The sequence below is a fragment of the Chrysochloris asiatica genome, unplaced genomic scaffold, assembly GCF_000296735.1.
Source record: "Chrysochloris asiatica unplaced genomic scaffold, ChrAsi1.0 scaffold00243, whole genome shotgun sequence".
In the NCBI taxonomy this organism is placed as follows: domain Eukaryota; kingdom Metazoa; phylum Chordata; class Mammalia; order Afrosoricida; family Chrysochloridae; genus Chrysochloris; species Chrysochloris asiatica.
Window position 1 is genome coordinate 2,413,789 of NW_006408761.1, and position 20,495 is coordinate 2,434,283.

Genomic DNA, 20,495 nt, shown 5'->3' on the forward strand with positions numbered 1-20,495 from the left:
GTACAGATTCCTCATGAGCACAATTAAGTATTTGGAATACTCATTCTCAAAAATATTGTCCATAGCTTCTCATGATCCACACAGTCAAAAATCTTTGTGTAGTCAATAAAACACAGGTAAACATCTTTCTGTAGTTCTTTGCTTTCAGTCAAGATCCATCTGACTTTAGCAATGATATCCCTTGTTCTGTGTCCTCATCTGAATCCCACTTGAACCTCTGGTAGTTCCTGTCAGTGTACAGTTGCTGCTGTTTTTGAATTATTGTTAGCAAATTTTTACTTGCATGTGATATTAATGATATTATCTGATGATTTCCGTATTCCATTGGGTCCCCTCTTTTTGGAATGGGCGCAAATATGGATCTCTTTCGATCAGTTGGCCAGGTAACTAGCTGTCCTCCAAATTTCTTGGTCTAGGTAAGTGATTGCCTCCAGTGCAGCATCAGTTTGTTGAAAGATTTCACAGTTGAATTATTCTTGTAGAAATTGTTTGAGGGGTAGGGGGCAGAAGACATCTCAATACTTTTCTGGGCTTGGTATTTCTTTAGGAGATTCATTTCATTCTGTGCTCTGATTTTTTTTCTTTTCCCCAGATTTCTGTAGGTCTCAATCTTTTCTAATCTATTAATAATAAAAATGTCTTCTAATTGTATGATATCTAATTTGGAAGTAGTTAGGAACTAGTACATCCCTTTCCCTTACACACTGATCTACTCTGGACTTCATAATCTCTTCCCTTCAAATACCCTTCACTATTTAAGGTCTGGACGTTTCTGCTCTAGCTAATCCCATTGACTTTCTCTCTTCTATTGTTTCTATTCTGATAGTAAGACCTAGCGCTGCTATAGCAAGTTACCACAAACAATTTATTCCCTCACAATTCTGGAAGACAGATTCTGAAATCGAGGCATCAAGAGGACCGTATTATCTATGGCGGTTCTGGAGAAGAACACTTGCTTGATTCTTCAAACTTCTGGTGGTTGTGGGCAATCCTAGGAGTCACTGGTATGTGGCTACAGCCTCCAGTCTTGGTCCCCATTTTCACATGGCCTGTTTCCCTGTGTGTCCCTGTCTCTCCAAATAAGGACACCAATCATTGAATTGGAGCCCACTCTGAGCCTTATCTTAACTTGATTGCATCTGCAAAGACCCTGTTTCCAAATAAAGTCACAGGTACCAGGGATTAGGAGGGGCTGAGTGGGGCACAATTCAACTCATAACACCCACCAACAAAGTAAACAACTCCTGCTATCTGGGATAAAGCAAGGGCACCAGTGTTGGGGTGCTTGTGGAGATCTCATCACATGGAAATGAGACACAGGGATGTAAAATTCCCTAGGAGAGTTTCAAAAAGTTCATGAAAAATACCCATATTCACTCTCTCTCTCTCTCTCTCTCTCTCTCTCAATCTCTCTCTCTCTCTCTCTCAATTCAATTTATACTTTGTATTTTTGGAGCAATGCTATATAAATTCCATTTCCATTTTAGGATGGAGAAGTATCAACCATAGAACATTTTCATTAGATAATGTTCTCTTCCTGCTGATATTACTTTCTTTTTTCTTTTTTAGTTTTTATTGTGAATTGAGTGCAAGTTTACATGGGAGAGCAACAGCTTTACATTCATCCTATCGTACTTCATTTCATTGCAATGATTACAGTCCCCTTCATGCATCATCATTTGCTTCCAATCCCTCTGGGTTTTTTTGTGTGTTTTTGTTGTTGTTGTTGTTGTTTTGGATGTATACCAAAGCACTCAGGAATATACAACCATTCAAACAACCAAAGGGTATACACTGCACACCAACCCCCCAGCTGCCAGCAAATAGCCCCTCTCCCTCCTTGAGTCTAGAGTCCCCAGCAGCTCCATCTCTCCATGTCATCATCTCTGCCACCATCTCTGGTGTCACTGCTTCTCTGGGTAGGGTCCCACACTCCACTCTTCTCCCTTGATGGTCCCAGGGCCCTCTGACCCTAGGCTGCAAGATCAACCACTCCCCTCCTTTTTGTTACAAAATGTCTGCCTTTACATTTGCCACATTCACAATCAGTCCTGATAACAATTATTCACAAGAGTCTTATCCCCATCTCCTTTCAACAGCCCCGTCTAGACAGGTTGGAAACCACTTATCTCCTTCCCCAGTACCTTCTGAAACTAAGCTCCCTCATGAAAACTTGTAAGCCAGTCACTTGGTGCCTTCGTTGTGCCCCTCCCCCTCCCCCAAATTTGGGTAGCCAATGTCTAAGTTGCCCATCCATGTCAACCCTGTGTGCAGAGGGGGTGGAAATGATCTTTTTTGTAAAGATTTGTTCCCTCTTTTAAGCTACTACATCCATATGTATAGGTCAAGCTCATCAAATTGTAGTGGATTACACTTTTTTTCCCTTTTCTTTCTTCCTCTAATCTAATTCTGATCATCTTGCCATTGAAGCTAGGTTGAATGGGTACTATCTGCAAGTATAGGCATTCTTGTGCATCTCCCCTCACTTCATATCAGCTGGACGCTTAACTCTCCACTGTGGTCCTCTGTGACTATGTCCCTGTCCATGGGCTCAGGCATCCCCAGGTCTTGCTATACTGCTGGCCAACCAAGTAGCGATCCAGGTTGACAGGAGTCTATTGAATGTGATTGGACTTAGCTCACAGCTTCATTGTTGCTTTTTCCCCCACTTCCAAATATAGGCAGACCAACTGGTCACCAGCAAGATTACATTCCTGCTCACTTATTCTCTTTGAGTTTCAGTCTTGGAAGAGGATTTGCCCTGAGGGGACTTAATTGCCTTGATAGTTCCCCAGGGAACAAATTACTTGTTCTTGTAGTAGTCAATCAGACTGCCCCTTATTGTTTTTTATCTTTCCTGCTGGTCTTTCTTTCAAGAAATATCTCTCTTCCTCTAGGTGCTCCAGACTGGTCTGCTTGTCTTTTCAAGTGGAAATTTCCCACCTCAGAGTGTTCTGGGTAGGGATCAGGATTCCACCTATGTTCTTATGCCAATACAAAGGCTCCACAGGAAGCCTGTTTCATTGGGCAGGTTCTATACCCATTTTAGGTATTCTAATCAGTTATAGGCTGAAGATGGGGTTACCAGCTTTCTTTAGTGGTATTTCTGGCTATTCCTTTCTCTCTTCCTCATGTGTATTTTACAATAGTAGGCAAGGGAAACCAAGATTCATAAGATAGTCAAGCATCTTAACATGATTTCCCCTTTTACCATTCAAACCATGCCTCAATCCCTGTATCCCAGAACCCTATTGTTCCAAGGTTGAGCTTACATTTCTGTTTACTTCTGTCCCACTTAGCCCTTGCAAACCTGCATAAATTTTCTCCCCTTCACCTTGTTCTTCCATTCCCCTCCCACTTCTTGTGTATTACCACCACCCCCACCACCCCCACAACACCCAAACTATCCTGTGTCTATTCCCTACCCTGGGCTCCACCTTCTCCTCCCTCCCCTCACCCTACCCCCTATAACCCGGTCACTGACAAATTTTTTTTTTTTTCCTTTTAGTGTGGGTATTTTTTTTAAGCTTTTACAATAATGGTCCTATGCAGTATTTCTCCTTTTGTGACTGACTAATTTCACTCAGCATAATGTCCTCAAGGTTCATCCATGTTATGTGGTGGCTAGCAGCTTCCTTGTTATTCTTCAAGGTAGCATAATATTCCATTGTCTAATGCCCATTCTCTTTTCATTCCATTTTTCCATGAACTTTTTGAAGCCCCCTTGTGTGTGTGTGTGTGTGTGTATATATATATATATGTGTGTGTGTGTGTGTGCTCACTTTTATGTAAATATTCTTATTTCAACTACGTCTTCATTGTAATCCTATGACATATACTAGTATTTTCGGAGTCATAGTGTAAGCACTAGAGTGCTAACTGCAAGGTCAGCGGTTCAAACCTACCAGCCATACCTCAAAAGCCCTATGTAGGGTCACTATGAGTCAGAACTGACTCAAAGCACTTAATTGCTGGATATACACACTTCGTGTGCTTGTAGTTCATACAGAGTGGGACAGAGGTTTCCATTGCTAACTAAAGTACTAATGCATGTAGAAATATAAAAATAAAATTATTCAAATAACCATTCTCTTCTGGATAGACTTTTTGGCTGGTGGGCTATTGGTGTTACTGTGATCCTTCCCTGCTGGAGCAAACTCAGAGAAGGGGGCGGGGGAGGGGGCAGGAAATGGCAGCTCCTTCTCTGGGGCTACTTCTGTTGGTCCCTCCCCTTCTCATGGGCCTCTGTGCTTTGATCAGCTCTCCAGGTGATGCTGACACACATCCAAGTCGTAGAACTGCTGCTCTGGGCCATTCCTGACTTCTGGGAATCCACTCAGCATCAGGCCCTCTCTAAATGCCCGTGACAATCACATTCACCTCTTTCAACCCTTTCGCCTTACCTTCCTCTCCACTCCCAGAGGTCCTACATGGCCAGTTGCTTAGTACTGGGGGAGCTGTCTGCAGAAATCAGTTTCTTTTTTGGGCCTCATTTCATCTCAATTGAGGATTCAACTTTCTCAAATCAGTTCTGTTATCACACGCGCCTGTCTACTTTCTGGCTTTCAGACTTGTATTGCTCTTGTCTCCTGTTCTCTTTGCCCTTGTGGAATTGGCTTTTCTTCTTCTTTTCTTTAATCCTTTTCCTGTCATTTTTAGTGTGGTCTCAAGAGGTAAATCTGCCACCTTTAATCAAAAACATATCAATAATTCTTAAATCAGTCCTCGGCTTTCAAATAAGGACATCAGTACATGAGGAGGTGGAGGCATGTAACAGGACTGGACAGTGGTTCACTCTGATGTACATGGAGTCCCTATAAGTCAAAAGTAACAACACAACAATGTTCCTAACCCACTGATAAAATGGACCAGCTGAACCTCATGGCTCAATTCTTAACCACTCTTCCCTAAGGCTTTGCTATAAGCCAGAAGCTACAGGTGATAGATCTCCACTGAGAAGGAACCTCTTAAGTTACAGGTGCGGAATATGGTACAAACACAGAGGCTCTAACTTGGATATTGGCGAACTGTATGCAATCCCCTTCATATAATGGCATTGCTTTGTAACACAGGAATTAGAAATTGCTCATGAATAATAGATTGCATCAACTATTTCTCTGAACCAAATGCCTTACAGGAGAATGTTTTGCACATTTCATTTTAGAACAACTAAATGACATCATTTCCAGAATGATTTTTTTTCCCTGTGCATCTGAAAAAAAAAAAAAAATTGCACACAACCTAGGGATTCTTTCAGAGGGAGCATTTCAGACAGTTGTCACATGGCTCATTGTAATCAAAACTGCACTTTGTATTTTTCCATTTCCTGAAACAATCTGCAGCTAACATGACTAAACAACTCGCTTCCTGCTCATTGAGTTACAGACTGCCTAAAATCACGACAAGCCCGTTTTCTGTTAAATGAGGAAACCTTCAGAACCTGATGCTGACACTTTCTATGAGTTCTGAAAGAAACTTGCTCTGTCTGGCTTAAGTGTAACAGCATGTCCTTCACCAGATTTGAGATGTCTCTAGCCCATTCTTGCTGGGTCCAGCTACAGGCTTCCAGTAGTAATGTTATATCCAACATCATTAGCATGAGATTTTTTTAGCATATGAAATGTTATTAATATTTTGTAGATCATGGACATGAAATCTCCTTTATATTATTGGGTGATTGAAAAAGAAAGCATTGTTATTTGACACTGGCCTTCTCTTCTAAACCACTTCACTCAGATTTGGAAAATTCAAGTCTACAGCATTTTAGCTTGCATCAGAAAGACTTAAGATTAAACTTGTTATATGTATACTTAATATAACTCTACACTACTCCACGTTGAACAATCTAGTCTAGATCTCAGCTATATGGGTGTTTTTTTTAATGATGTATTACTGAAGTATTTTTTTCATTTTCTATCTTCATGTTTCAAAAACCAAAAGAAACCCACTGCTGCAGAGTAGACGGCAACTTGTCTGTCAAGAGGTTGTTGTTGTTAAGTGCCACGAAGTCAATTCTGATTCATATTGACCCTGTATAGGGTTTCCAAGAAGCAGCTGCTTGGTTTGAACTGCCAACTTTGTGGTTCATGGTACAGTGCTGAGTCTACAGTGCCACATCAGGAGTCCTGTCAAGAGGAGGCAGTAGTATTTTTGTCTTTGTGTCTGTTTCCTCTGGGCATAACAAAATACCACAAACTGAGTAGCTTAAACAACACAAAATTTCCCTCACAGCTCTGGAGGCTAGAAGTCAAGGTGAAGCCATAGAACAGAAGCCATGCTGCCTCTGAAGGCTCTAGGGGAGGAAGGACCCTTGCTCTAGGGAAGGAAGGAAGGACCCAGCTCCTGAAGCTTGCTGGCAATCTTTGGCGTTGCTTGGCATGTAGATGCAACCTCTGACTGTCATCACATAGCATTCTTCCTTTGTGAAGCATGCTTAACCTTGGAACAACAGGGCTCTGTGATACAGGGATCTAGGCATAGTTTGAAGAGGGGAAATAATACCAAGATGCTTGACTGTCTTATGAATATTGGCTTTCCTTGCCTACTATTGTAAAATAGACACTTGAGTGGGATAGAAAGGAATGTCAGAAAACATGATTACAGAAAACTTGTAAGCCCATCTTCAGCCTATAACTGATTGGAATACCTAAAAGGGGTTCTACAACTTGTGCAGTGAAACAGGCCTCTTGCGGAGCCTTTGCAGAGTATAGGACATTAGGTGGACTCCTGAGTCCCATCCAGAACCTTCTGAGGTGGGACACTCCCACTAGAAAGACAAGCAGACCAGCCTGGAACCACTAGAGTGACAGAAGATGCATCTTCAAAGAAAGAGCATCAGGAAAAAACCCAAAACAAAAATGACAGTATGACTGACTACTTCAAGAATAAGCAAGCTGTTCACCAGGAAGCCATCAAGGCAAACAATCAAGTTCCTTCAGGACAGACCTCCCTCTAAGACTGAAACTCAAAGGGAACACATGAGCAGGCATGTAAGCTTGTTAATGACCACACTGGGCTTCTGGTGAGTGGAAGACGGGGAAAGGCAGCAATGAAGAAATAGGCTGAGTTCAACCACGGTCCATCGACTCCCGTTGACCTGGAGATGAGAGAGAGAAAAGGGCTGGTTGGTCCAATGTGTGGTGAGACCTGGGGACACCTGAGCCCGTGGACAAGGACACAGCCACAGAGGGCCAGAGCTGAGAGTGAAAGATCCAGCTAATATGAAGTGAGGGGAGACGCACAAGAACACCCAAATGTGCAGAGAGTACTCATTTGACCTGGCTTGATAATCAGAACTCATCTAGAGGAAGATATAAAAAATAAAAATAAAAAATGTTGTTGTTGTTAAAGGAAACAAGGGTAAATTGCTACAATTTGATGAACCTGACCTATAATCATGGCAGTAGTAACTCTAAATACCAACAGAGAGGGAAGGAGTCTTCACATCAAGTATCAATGCTATCCCCTCTGTACACAGGGTAGATAGGGACGGGCAACTTAGACATTGGCTACCTAAAATGAGGGGGCGATAAAGGCATGAAGTGACTAGCTTACAAGGTTTCAAGAGGGAGTTTAAGAGTGTGTGGGGGAAGAAAGAGTCCCCACTGAATAGTTGTCATCTTGTCTAGATGGTTCTGGTAAAAGAGATGGGGATAAAATTCTTATGATTCAATAGTGAGTAATTATTATGACTGATGGCAACTGTCACAATTGTAAAGGTAGAAGTTTTGTAACAAAAATGAGTGAGCAGTTTAATCTTACAGTCCAGAAACAAAGGATCCTAGGACCATCAAGAGAGTAGAGGACAAGCAGAATGAAAAACCTTATCCAGAGAAGCAGCGACACCAGAAATGGAGGCAGAGATGGGGACATGGAAAGAGGGAACAGCTGAGGACTCTAGATTCATGAGAAGAGAGGCACTAAGAGATGGTGGCCATGAGACAAACTTGCAGAATGTACCCTTTGGTGGTATAAATTATTATATATACCCGAAGGGTTTTTTAGTTTTTTTTTTAAAGAGCTAAAAGGAGTAGAGAGAAATACTGTTAATTGAGGGTACATGGAGGGGAATGTAATCTTTGTGATGATTTGTTGAATGTAAAACTGATAATCTGCCCTGTAAACTTTCACTCAATCCACAATAAAAACTTAAAGATAAATAAATAACACCACATTCACAGGTACTGGGTATTAAGACTGTAGCATATATTTTGGGGGAACACAATCTACAACTTGGCATATGTGTTTGTTGTGAAAATAAAATGAAATATTGGGATGAACAAACTAGTTGTTTGTATACTACTAATTACCCAGATCCTTAATTTATTTAAAATGCATTTTGGGATGGAGCAGGGGACTATCCTGGAAAGGCTGGAAGTCGGAGACCCAGAATCAAGTCACGATTTGTCTGCAAAGAGCTGAGAAGCCGTGGGCGGGTCACTTTGCTTGTTGGGCACTTATGTGCAAACACATGATCATCAAAGTCTGAGGGTGCTTCCAAAAGTTCACGGAGAAACTCTATTGTAATTCCATGCTTCCAGGAACTTTCTGAAGCCCCCTTCTGCCTCTGATTCTATGAAACCCTGGGACTGTGTTGGGAAACAAGGAGGAAACTTTGTAAGCCTAGAGACAGGAGGCCAATGTGTTGTCCGGCCTTACCATAGAGGCTCCCCAGCGGTGCAGTGTTTAAAGCTCTGGGCTGCTCCGTGAAAGGCCCACAGTCCAACCGTTAGCCATTCCACAGGAGTAAAAGGTAGCAGTCTGATCCCATAAAGACTTTACAGTCTTGGGAACCGTATGGGGCAGGCCTAGTTTGTCCTACAGGGTTGCTATGAGTCGAGATTGACTGCATGGTTGCAGATTCGGTTTGGTTTGTGTTCCCTTTCCATGAGTGCCAGCTGGTATACTCTGAGAGCACCCAAATTTAACTCTTGTCTGAGGTCAGTACTGCTTACAATCTGGAGACAGGTAAGCAAAGCAAAGAGGAGGCCCTGAGGTTCTATCTGAATGACAGGTAGTCTCCCTGTTTACTAACCCCTGTTGTCAATTCTGACTCATAGTGAACCTGTATAGGGTTTGAACTGTCAATTGTATGGTTAGTAGTCCACTGCTTATCCTACAGCACCATACCAGAACTAACTCCCATTTGCCCTTTGTTGTTGTGAGTGCCATCAAGTAGATTCTAACTCATAGAAAACCTGTATAGGGTTTCCGAGAAACAGCTGGTGGGTTTAAATCATTGACCTTGCGGTTCACACCAGTCTTATAGTCCAGTGCTTATCCTACAGCTCTGCACCAGGACTCTTTCATGTCATGCACATTTGCCCTCACTTTGAAATGATTGAACCAACTCCTAGTCACAACAAATTCGTCATCACAGTCACCTTTACTTGCTGTACCAGGTACTTTTAAATCACTGAAAAGACTTTTCTTGCACATAAGTAAGGCTAAAACAGAACCACAGGCACCTCTGCCGAGTGACCTGCAGACTTCACTTAAAGGCACACCTGGGAGTGGGTCTCATTGGTAACCTCATTGGTAACTTCTATTGGCATGTCTCCTCTCTGGCAGGCTGCAAAGGTGGTTGGTTGGTTGGTTTTCTGGTGGGTATGATTGATGTTATGATTTGGGGTTGGGAAAGACATCGCCCTCGAGAATCTCTAAAGTCCCCTTGCATTCCATTCCCTCTTTTTCTTAATAATTTAAACCTGGAGACTTACCCATCCCTGAGATTGGAATATTAATTCGCCAAATTTGCTAGCTTTCTTTTACGTGTCAGGATTCACTTGTTTTCCCAGTTCGTCTTGTGCAACTTTGCCTCCATCTCCTCATTTCTCACGTTATTCCCCTCTTCCTCATCCAGAAAGCTTATTTGAACTTGGTGGGACAAGTCTTAGATACTTAATTACCTCTTATAAGAGGGATTCCCTGGAGATTATTCTTGTTGCTTACTTTATACACTTTTGCATACCGAATTTTATATATGATGTATATGTTAGAATTCAGAAGGTTTTGGATTTTTTTTTTTTAACATTATAAAGGCATGTCTTTCTAATAACTGCTAAATGGTAAAGGCATTTATCTTTTTAAAGTGTATAAATGTTCCATTGTATGAATCTTTTATATTTTAAGACTTTTTTCCTCTGGAACCTTAAAAATAAAATTTCAAATGGAAAGGCCCATTGTATGCAGTAGCTAGCTCATAAGTTTTGTACTTGTAAATTTACTCACAAATTTTTTTATAAGCACACTCAAATACGTAAGTCTGCTTTTCCTCACTGATAAATAGTATTTTAGGTCCTGGAATAGCATGTTTGATTTTTCTGGATTGCAGGACATAGCGGGTCTTAGAACCACCTTTTTTATCAGCTCTTGGCATCTGGTACCATAGACAAACATGTAATTTACAGACATGAGGCTGACTTCATGTCAGGGCTTCCATGTAGCCGGGACAGTGCTTCATTCTGAGAGATATTCAGTCAGTCCTCAACAGTGTAGTACAGGGACAGTTGCTTGGTGTTAACTGCTGTTGAGTTGGTTCCAACCCATAGCGACTCTACAGAATTTCTGAAGAGCAGCTGGTGGGTTTGAACCATCGACTTTGTGGTTCACAGTTCAGTGCTTATCCTACAATACCACACCAGGAGGTATTTGGAATCTACACAAGCAAAGTTTCACTGACTCTTAGGAACCTTGGAATCTCTCTGTGGGGATAGGATTTGCCCTTCAAGTTTTGACTTAGTATTGGCTGCAATAGGCATTGTTCCAGCCACAAGCCAAGAGACTTGGGAGCTAGCTGTGGCTTTGCCATTGACCACCTGTGTGACCACCAATGTGACTTTGGCCAAGTCATTTCTTCACATGTAGAACGAGAGACCAAATGGTTCTATCTGGCCAGAGGTATGCTGAGGAGGAACTTGGCAGCATGAGGTTCTGTGACTCCAAGTTATCTCCTGGGCTGGACTTTAATCCCATAAACCTTTTTCCTCACAGGACACCTGCTTGTGGCTCCTCAAGACTTCAGATCGTTCTTTGAAGGGATGACAGTGTCTCCCACTAACTCTGTGCTGTCTACTTTTCAGATACCCAGGGCAGACGAGACCCAAGACCCATGTGGCCCTGAGGAGCCCAAGGGGAACTTGGAAAGTCCCAAACAGGGCAGCAGTAAAATGAAACTCAAGAGTCGTCTTTCAGGTGAGTGGGAGCCCTGCCTGATTCAGCTTGCCTGAAAATGAGCTTTGCATCTCAGCAGTGCACCGATAAAGCCAGTGAGGGGTTAGCACTTTGTTTCCACAAAACTGAACTGTTTTCTGTTTAGGTAATGCAGGCCCCAGGCATAATGACAGAGTTCAGTTTGACTGCCCACATGCATATGTTTATCTGAGGCATAACAAAATGAATGTGAACATCTCTGTGTGTCTCCTGTGAAACATAATTTTTCTGAATGTTTGATTCATTTCAATAATAGTCCAGGTGACCTCTTGCACTCTGGAATATTCCTGATGGCCAGCAAACATACCTTGGATTTACGTCAGTTCCCAGTGACAGAGAGCCATTTATCTAATGTCAGGTCTGCGTCTCATCTAAGCAAGGGATAACATGGAGTTGCAGATGTTGGGGCAAATGGGTTCTGTATCTCCTGGGCACAGCCTTAGAGGAGCTGACCTTTGCCCTGAGAGAAAAAGTCAGTGTTGAGAGAGGCTGTATAAGGAAGCTTCAAAACATTCATGGAAAAATGAAATTGAAAATAATGGGATTTTTCCACAAACTTTTGAAGCGCCCCACCTCCTGTATGCAGAGTTCCATTATGACTTTCAGGGGCTGTAGGTTAAGCACTGGACTGTTTACTGCAATGTTGGGAGTTCAAACCCACCAGCCACTCTCTGAAACCTCATACTGGGTCAGAACCAACTCAATGGCACACAACAGCAAGACACTTTTTGCCTTCAATGGAAAAAATATATATATAGAGAGAGAGGCTTTAGAAAGTTTGTGGAAGAAATCCGTTATCATTTTATTCCACTTTTCCACAAGCTTTATTAATATCCATCATATGAAAAACTATTCCAACTATGTTGGTCTATTCGGATTAAGATTCACTATTTTATTTATTGTTATATTCTTTTTTTCCTTCTGATGGAAAAGAATATAAAATGTTTTTGTGGGTCCCTAAAAGTATTGTTGTGAGCCCTTGGTCCCACATCTGTTGTGGCTAGCAGAGAAGCCTGCCTGGTTGTCTGCACCTGGAGACAATTGGTACAGCAGGAAACACGAGACTAGCCTCACTGGTTTTGCACCACAGCTCTGAGTTACTGTGTGGCCTTGGGCTGGTTATTTAACCTCTCTGAACTTCCAGTTCCTCATCTGGCATGGGGTGAGGGGGCATAATAATCTTCACTCAGTAAGGCTGAACCCATTTGCTTTAAGCACACTTAAATGTACCACCAGAATGCTCCTCAGAAGAGAAGGGTGGAAGACTTCATCTCTCATACTTTTGACATATTATCTAGGAGGGACCAGTCTCTGGAGAAGGACATTATGCTTGGTAAAGTGGAGGATCCGCTAAAAAGAGGAAGACCCCCAAGGAGATGAATTGAGCCAGTGGCAGCAGTATGGGCTTAAATAGAGCACTGATTGTGAGGTGGCCCCGGACTTGCTAGTGTCTCGTTCTGTTGGACATTAGCTTCGCTATGAGTCAGAACTCACTCCATGGGAACCTAATGACAGCAACAACAATGAATGTGCCCAGCACATATAAAACAAAAAACACAGCTGCTGTCAAGTCGTGGCAACTCATGGAGACCCCCATTTTGGGTTAGTGCACTAAACTGCTTAACTGAAAAGTTGGCAGTACAAGTCTCCCCACAAGTGCCTCAGAATTGAAACACCTGACAATCTACATCAGAAAAATCAGCCACCGAAAACCCGATGGGCTCAGATTGACTCTGACACACAGGGGTTCTCCATAAGTGTCTGTCAACTCAATGGCAACGACTTGGCCAAGGTGGCAGGTATAGGACAAATAAAACAAAACACATCATCTTTAAACCCAGAGTAATGAAATCAATCTTGTCTTTGTAAGCTGGGATAAATAGGCAGTGTGTACCTGAGCTAAAGTGTTAGCATGTGGACTTGTGACAGAAAGGAAAGATGGAGACCAGAGGCTGCGGAGAAGTCTGAGGGGGAGATGTCGTACCGAGGGAGGGCCTTATGTGGAAAGAATGACCAGGGAAAGGAATGTAAATCCTGGCTGTGTTGGTGGGGAGCCACTGGCACCGAAAGGAGAGACCTTTGAATCCGGTGTCATTGCAGGCTTCATGTCATGGGTGAGAACTGAGAAGTGGAGGGAATCCCAAAGGTCATTCACTCACTTCCAGGACAGCCTCTGACTGTCAGACAAAGTGTTTTCTATCTTCCCCTCTGCCGTCTGGGCATCTGGAAAAGAATTCTGTCTGTCTCCCCATGGATAGAGATCCGTGATTCTCCTGTTCTGTTCACACTGGAAATTTAAAATGAACAGCACATTCGCTGACCAGTAAACCCAGGGTTAGCATCTATTTACCAGAAACAGGGCAACTTCTCTTCCTGTGTCCTTCTCAGATGCTCAGGGCAATAGAAAGGAAGTGTAGACTAGGGGAAGAAACACATGCATAAAATCAGGTAGAACTGTGTTCAATCCCCAGCTCTGCCACTATTGGCTGTGTGACTTCTGACAAGTTACTTAGCCTCTCTGGATCTCAGTACCTTCATCTGTAAAATGAGGGTTATACTCTACATGTATTCTGGGAATAGACACAAGTGGCTATTAAGTGCCAGTCCTTGTGGAAAGGATCAAGTTAGAGACTACAGCTGCTCCTTCCACTCCAGAGTGTCATTCATACACCATGGGTCCTCGCTACATGATAGTGTCTGTGCTAGAATCACTCTTGTCATCAGCACCGTCATTCTCATTGGTATTGGCCTCACCTCTTTTCCTCTCAAGAGGGGAAGATGCCTGAATGGACCCAGATAGGAAGGCTGTCTCCTCAAGAATGTGGGGCTCCGGAAAGGATGTTACACACATGCACTTCGAATGATGACAGGCAGTAAAACACACAGGAGTTACAGAACCCGGAAGTCCCTCTGGGTTGTGGCACTCAGAGATATAAGACTAAAGGAACTTGGCAGGATTTTGCAGAATGTGGGGTTGAGAGGGGGAATAGTGGTCTATACTTGGAACAAAATGGATAAGCAGTATTTAAGGCCAATGGGTTAAAAAATAATAATTGGCAAGTGATTAGCTTGGCAACTTTTCTTTCCTCCTCAGCCATCTGTTGCTGTTAAGTACTATCGAGTCAGTTCCGGCTCATAGTGACCCTGTACAGGGTTTCCAAGGAGCGGCTGGTGAGTTTGAACCACCAGCCTTGCAGTTAACAGTCCAGTGTTTATCCTGCAGCACCACACCAGGACTCCTTCTCAGCCGCCGTGTTGTTGTTGTTAAGTGCTGTCGAGTGGATTCCAGCTCATAGAGACCCTGTACAGGGTTTCCAAGGAGCAGCTGATGGGTTTGAACCACCAACCTCAGCCATCTAGGAGAGCCAATCAATATAATGTGATAAATTAATCCCTCAGGGTTTCTCAGAGAGAATCAAGGAAAGGAGTGAGAAATGATAAGTCAGGCAAGTTGGATAAAGCCTCCGGTGATTCTTTTATGCTCCCCACTTTTGGAACAGAGGAAAGAGGTAGACAAAACCCCTCCAAGAGTCATCAGGATATAGCAAAGGATTCATGCAGCAAGGCAGTGAGAGATAAAACTGAGGAAGTTATTTGGAACAGGCTAAAGAAACGTAAAGAATTGGGTCTTCATTAAGTGCTTGGAATAGACTGAGCCTAAAGACATTTGAACTTAGACTTTAATGGGATTGTCTCCAAATTTGTCCTGTATGTTTGGGCATTTATTTCATATTTTCATAAAGCATGTCACTCTGGTATTCACATAGCAGTGTATTATCGGAGGAAACAACTGTATGTGGTTTCTCATCTGTTCATGGTAAGTGTCCCTTGTCAGCTCAAATGGAATTTTCTTCTAATAAATCTTTTTCAAATGAGTAGACATGCCAAGAGAGATTAATCTGGTCATGGATTTTTGAAATCATGAATGATTAAGCAGGTTCCGCAAAGAGATTTCCACCATTTCCACAAAGGCCTTGCCCAGTCTGGCTCTAAAACGAACAGATCTGTCATCTCGTGGAATATTTTTCTGATACTCTAACTTGGAATTTTCCTTACTTCATACCTCCCTTTGTACTGACAGGGAACCCTTGTGATTCTGATATTTTTCTTTATTCATGTTAAAGCTTAGTGTCATGAGCTTGTTATATATAAATTTTCTTTTTGCTGCCAAGGAATTCCACATGTTTGAGACTCTGTATCACAGAGTTCAAAATTCAGAGGTTTGAGAATCTATATACAAGGTTAACTTTTTATAACAAAGTTAATAATTTTTGAAAAACCAAGTCTTTAGTAATGTCCATTAACTGTATCAGCACTATTTTATCAATATTTAAAATTCATCAATCTATTGTTTTTAAGAGAATCCAGAATTATCTTTTTATTCCATGAAATCTTTGTTTTATTCCATGAAAAGTTATCTGAAAAAGAGTAGGTAAATTGAAATTTTAGATCATCAAATGGAACATTATATCATCTTGGAAAATTTGGTATTCAAATTACACACATATGAGCGAGCTTCCGAAAGCTCATGGAAAAATCCCATTCTTTAATTCCATTTTCCACAAACTTTTTGAAACCCACTTGTATGTGTATATGTATGTAATATATATAGAAGACATACATTCAAATGCATACACATCTATATTCCGTATAATGTAAACTGTGTAATATGATTATAAATATATTTATAGGTAGTTGAATTATCTCTGAAGATTAAAGTGTTTTAAATTATCTTACTTTAAATTACATATAATATAAATTGGTGGTGATGGTGGTAGTTGTGTGCCGTTGAGTTACTTCCTACTCATGGCGAGTCTTTTTAGGGTTTCCGAGGCTGTCAATCTTTACAGGAGCAGAAAGCCTCATCTTTTTCCCACAGAGCACCTGGTGGACTTGAACTGCTGACCTTTTGGTTTGCAACCTGGCTTGTATTCCAGTACATTACCAGGGCTCCTTAATATAAATTGATTGTTGTCAGGTGCCGTTGAGTTGGTGCTGACTCATAGCGACCCTGTGCACAGCAGAACAAAACACTGCCCGATCCTGGGCCAACCTCACAATTGTTGCCACACTTGAGCACACTGATGTTGCCACTTTGCCAATCCATCTCTCTGAGGGTCTTCTTTTTCTCTGACCCTCCACCTTACCAAACATGATATCTTTCTCCAGCGACTGGTCCCTCCTGACAATATGTCCGAAGTATGAGAGACGATGTTTGGCCATCATGGCCTCCAAGGAGCATTCTGGCTGCACTTCTTCCAAAACAGATCTGTTGGTTGTATATATTGTACTACATTAAAATTATTTATTTTAAATTGAGAGTGAAATAGACATTCCCAGATTTTTTTAATTAATCAACTTTTGTTAATCAAAAACTATTATTAAAAGAATGAAAGATGTAAGTCACAGAGTTAGAGAACATATTTGTAAAATATGGATACTACAAAGGATTCATATCCAAGATATAGTAAACATAAAAAATGAAAACTCTGATAAAACAACAAAATGCCAGAAACCAAATAAAAGAATGTGTAAAAGGTTTGAGCAGACACATTGCAAAAGAGGATAGCTAACTGCCAAGGAATATCTGAAATGGAGTTGAATCTCATTAGTCCTCAGGGAAATGCACATTAAAACCACAGTGAAATTGAATTACATACCTACCAGACTAACTAAAATTTTAAAAGACTGACATTAGCAAGTGTGATGAAAATATGGGGAAGTTGGAAATTGTTCATGCTGCTGGTGACCATGATACATTCCCACTCCTGGGGGTACAGCTATAGGAGCATGGATATATACCTGTGATATTTCCTACTCCTACGGGTACAGCTATGTTATTGTTGTTGTTGTTAGGTGCCATCAAGTTGGTACCGATTCACAGTGACCCTGTGCACAGCAGAACAAAACACTGCCTGATCCTGGGCCAACCTCACTACTGCTGCCACACTTGAGTCCATCAATGCTGCCACTTGGCCAATCTATCTCATTGAGGTCTTCCTCTTTTTCTCTGACCCTCCACCTTACCAATCATGATATCCCTCTCCAGTGACTGGTCCCTCCTGACAATATGTCCAAAGTATGAAAGACAAAGTTTGGCCATCTTGGCCTCCAAAGAGCATTCTGTCTGCACTTCTTCCAAAACAGATCTATTGGTTCTTTTGGTAGCCCATGGAACTTTCAATATTCTCCCCTCCAACACCATAACTCAAAAGCATCAATTCTGTGGTCTTCCTTATTCACTGTCCAGCTTTCACATGCATATGACGTTATTGAAAATACCATGGCTTGGGTCAGACACACCTTAGTCCTCAAGCTGACATCTTTGCTCTTCAACACTTTAAAAAGGTCTTGTGCAGCAGATTTGTCTAATGCAATACATAGTTTGATTTCTTGACTGCTGCTTCGTTGAGTATTGATAGTTGATCCAAGAAGAATGAAGTCCTTGACAACTTCAATCTTTTCTCCATTGATAAGAATGTCATTTATTGGTCCAGTGGTGAGGATTTTTGTTTTCTTAATATTGAGATGTAATCCATACTGAAGGCTGTGCTCTTTGGTCTTCATCAGTAAATGTTTTAAGTCCTCTTCACTTTCATCAAGCAAGTTTGTATCATCTGCATATCACAGGTTGTTAATGAGTCTTCCTCCAATCCTGATGCCACGTTTTTCTTTACAGAATCCAGATTCTCAGATTATCTGCTCAGCGTACAGGTTGAATAAGTATGGTTAAAGAATACAACCCTGTCACACACCTTTCTTAATTTTAAACCATTCAGTATTTCCATGTTCTGTTCTAACACCTGCCTCTTAGTCCAGGTACAGATTCCTCATGAGCACAATTAAGTGTTCCGGAATACTCATACTTCACAATGTTGTCTATAGGTTGTCATGATCCCCACAATTGAGAGCCTTTGCGTAGTCAATAAAGCACAGGTAAACATATTTCTGATATTCTCTGAAAGCAGAGAATATCAGAAAAATGTTTCAGATATATGCCCGTGATATTTCCCAGTGCTCGCTATACGTCCAACAGAAATGACATGTATAAGGAAAAGTGCCAGAATGATTTGTAGCAGTATATTCTAGATCAGGGGTCAGTAAACTATGGCACATAACTGGTTTTGGATGGCCATAAGCTAAGAATGGTTTCTATGTTTTTAATGGAAACAAGCCAAATGTTCATCAGTAATAGATTGGACATCTGAACTGTAGTATGTTTATACAATGAAATATATAAAAATAGGAAGAACAAACTATTGCTGAATCCAGCAACATGGTTGAATTTCACAGACATAAATGCTAAGACACAAAAAGGTACGTATTGCAGAAGTTCATATATACGAAGTTTGAGAACAGCCAAACTTAGTGTATGATGTTATAAGTCAGGATACTGGTTACCCTTGGATAAGGGGTGATTGTTGTTGTTAAGTGCTGTGGAGTCAGTTTGGGCTTTTAGTGACCTTGTATAGAGTTTCCAAGGAGCGGCCGGTGGGTTTGAACCACCAACCCTGTATCGCAGTCCGACCTTGCAGTCCAACGCATTATTAACCCACTGTGCCACATCAGAATTAGTGATTGGTGACACAGAAGTGACTTGGTTCTCTAATCGTCTGCTTTGTGATCTGGGTGTTATCAATGCATTCATTCTGTGAAATTTTATTGAACTGCATGCATTTACTGCATATATGATTTGTGTACATTTCTGTATGTTATACTTGTTAACATACATTGTATGTTAAATACAATAAAAATTGTATTTAAAAAGTCACCGCAGTGAAACAAAATATGATGAGTATAAACCCAATGTTCTCCCATGTAAACTATCACTCAGACACTATAGAAACTTTTTTTAAAAGTCATTACTAAGGTAGAATCCCCAGTGAACAGTTTTCCTCTTGTCTAGATGGGTCTAGTGAAAGGAGATGGGGATAGGATTCTTTTGATTCAGTAGTGAATGATTTTTATCATGACTAATTGCAATTGTCACAACTGTAAAGGTAGAAGATATGTAACAAAAAGAGGGGAGTAGTTCATATTTCATTCCAGAAACAGGACCCTAAGACCATCAAGAGGGAGGTCTTCCTTTTGGCTGGAGCCGCCATCTTGCAGTAATCCACCAAGATGACGAACAGAAAGGGAAAGAGGCAAGGCACCCGCTATGTGGTCTCCAGGCCTTTCAGAAAACATGGGGTCGTTCCTTTGGTCATATACATGCAAATCGATACTGTGGACATCAAGGGAGTGGGCACAGTTCAAAAAGGCATGCCCCACAAATGTTACCACAGCAAAACTGGAAGAGGCTACAATGTGACCCAGCATGCTGTCAGCATTGTTGTAAACAAGCAAGTCAAGGGCAAGATTCTCACCAAGAGACTTAATGTGCACACTGAGTATGTTTAACACTCTCAGAGCCGAGATAGCTTCCTGAAGGAGTGAAGGAAAATGATCAGAAAATGAAGGAAACCAAAGAGAAAGGGACCTGAGTTCAACTAAAGCACCAGATGCTCCACCCAGAGAGGTGCACTGTGGGAGAACCAAGGGGAAGGAGCCTGAGCTGCTAGAACCTATTCCCTAGGAACTCACAGCATAACAGGAGTGAAATAAAGATGTCTGAGGTGTACAAATGTCAGGTCTTTGGTTGTAATTGTGTGGAGTGTGGTGCCCTCCCCCCACATATGTAGTATTTGAAGCACATTTTATTCCCCAATTCGCTTGATAATAAATGCTTTCATTATTGAGGGGGAAAAAAAAAAAAAGTGGGAAGAGCATGAGAGGAACGTGGAACGTGGGACCCTAACCAGAAAAACAGCGACAGCAAAGGCAGAGATAGAAGCAGAGGTGGCGACACAGAGAGATCTAGCAGCTGAGGACTCTAGTCCCATAGACTGAGAAAGACTACGTGTCTGATGACAGGAGGCTGGCTTGCAAAGTGTGCCCTTTGGTCATTTCAGTGAATATATATTTTCTGTGTTTTTTTGTATATATATATATAAAAAAAAAGTCATTACTATATTAAAGTCATTCCTATATATAAAAAGCATCTTTTACAACCCCACCAACCCAACCGCTCCTCGGAAACCCTACACAGGGTCACTATGCGTCGGAACTGACTGGACAGCATTTAATTGCAGTAGCAGAACCATAAAGCATTAATTCTCCATCACTAAAAAACCATCTACCTACAGCATTCTCGCTAATGCTTATTGCACGGGCAAACTTTTTTGTTGTTACATGTTGTTGCTGCAGCTTATTTGGATTAGGTGTATTGGTTTTCCCTTACC

General features: G+C 41.6%; 1 protein-coding gene across 1 annotated transcript in view; it reads left to right on the plus strand.

Annotated features, from left to right (window-relative positions):
• Positions 1 to 20,495, plus strand: part of PDZD2 (PDZ domain containing 2) — a 362,151-nt gene that overhangs the window by 270,801 nt on the left and 70,855 nt on the right. The window contains exon 6 of the mRNA XM_006873509.1: positions 11,082 to 11,193. Within this exon, the coding sequence (XP_006873571.1) occupies positions 11,082 to 11,193 (112 nt within the window). The remainder of the gene's footprint in view (positions 1 to 11,081; positions 11,194 to 20,495) is intronic.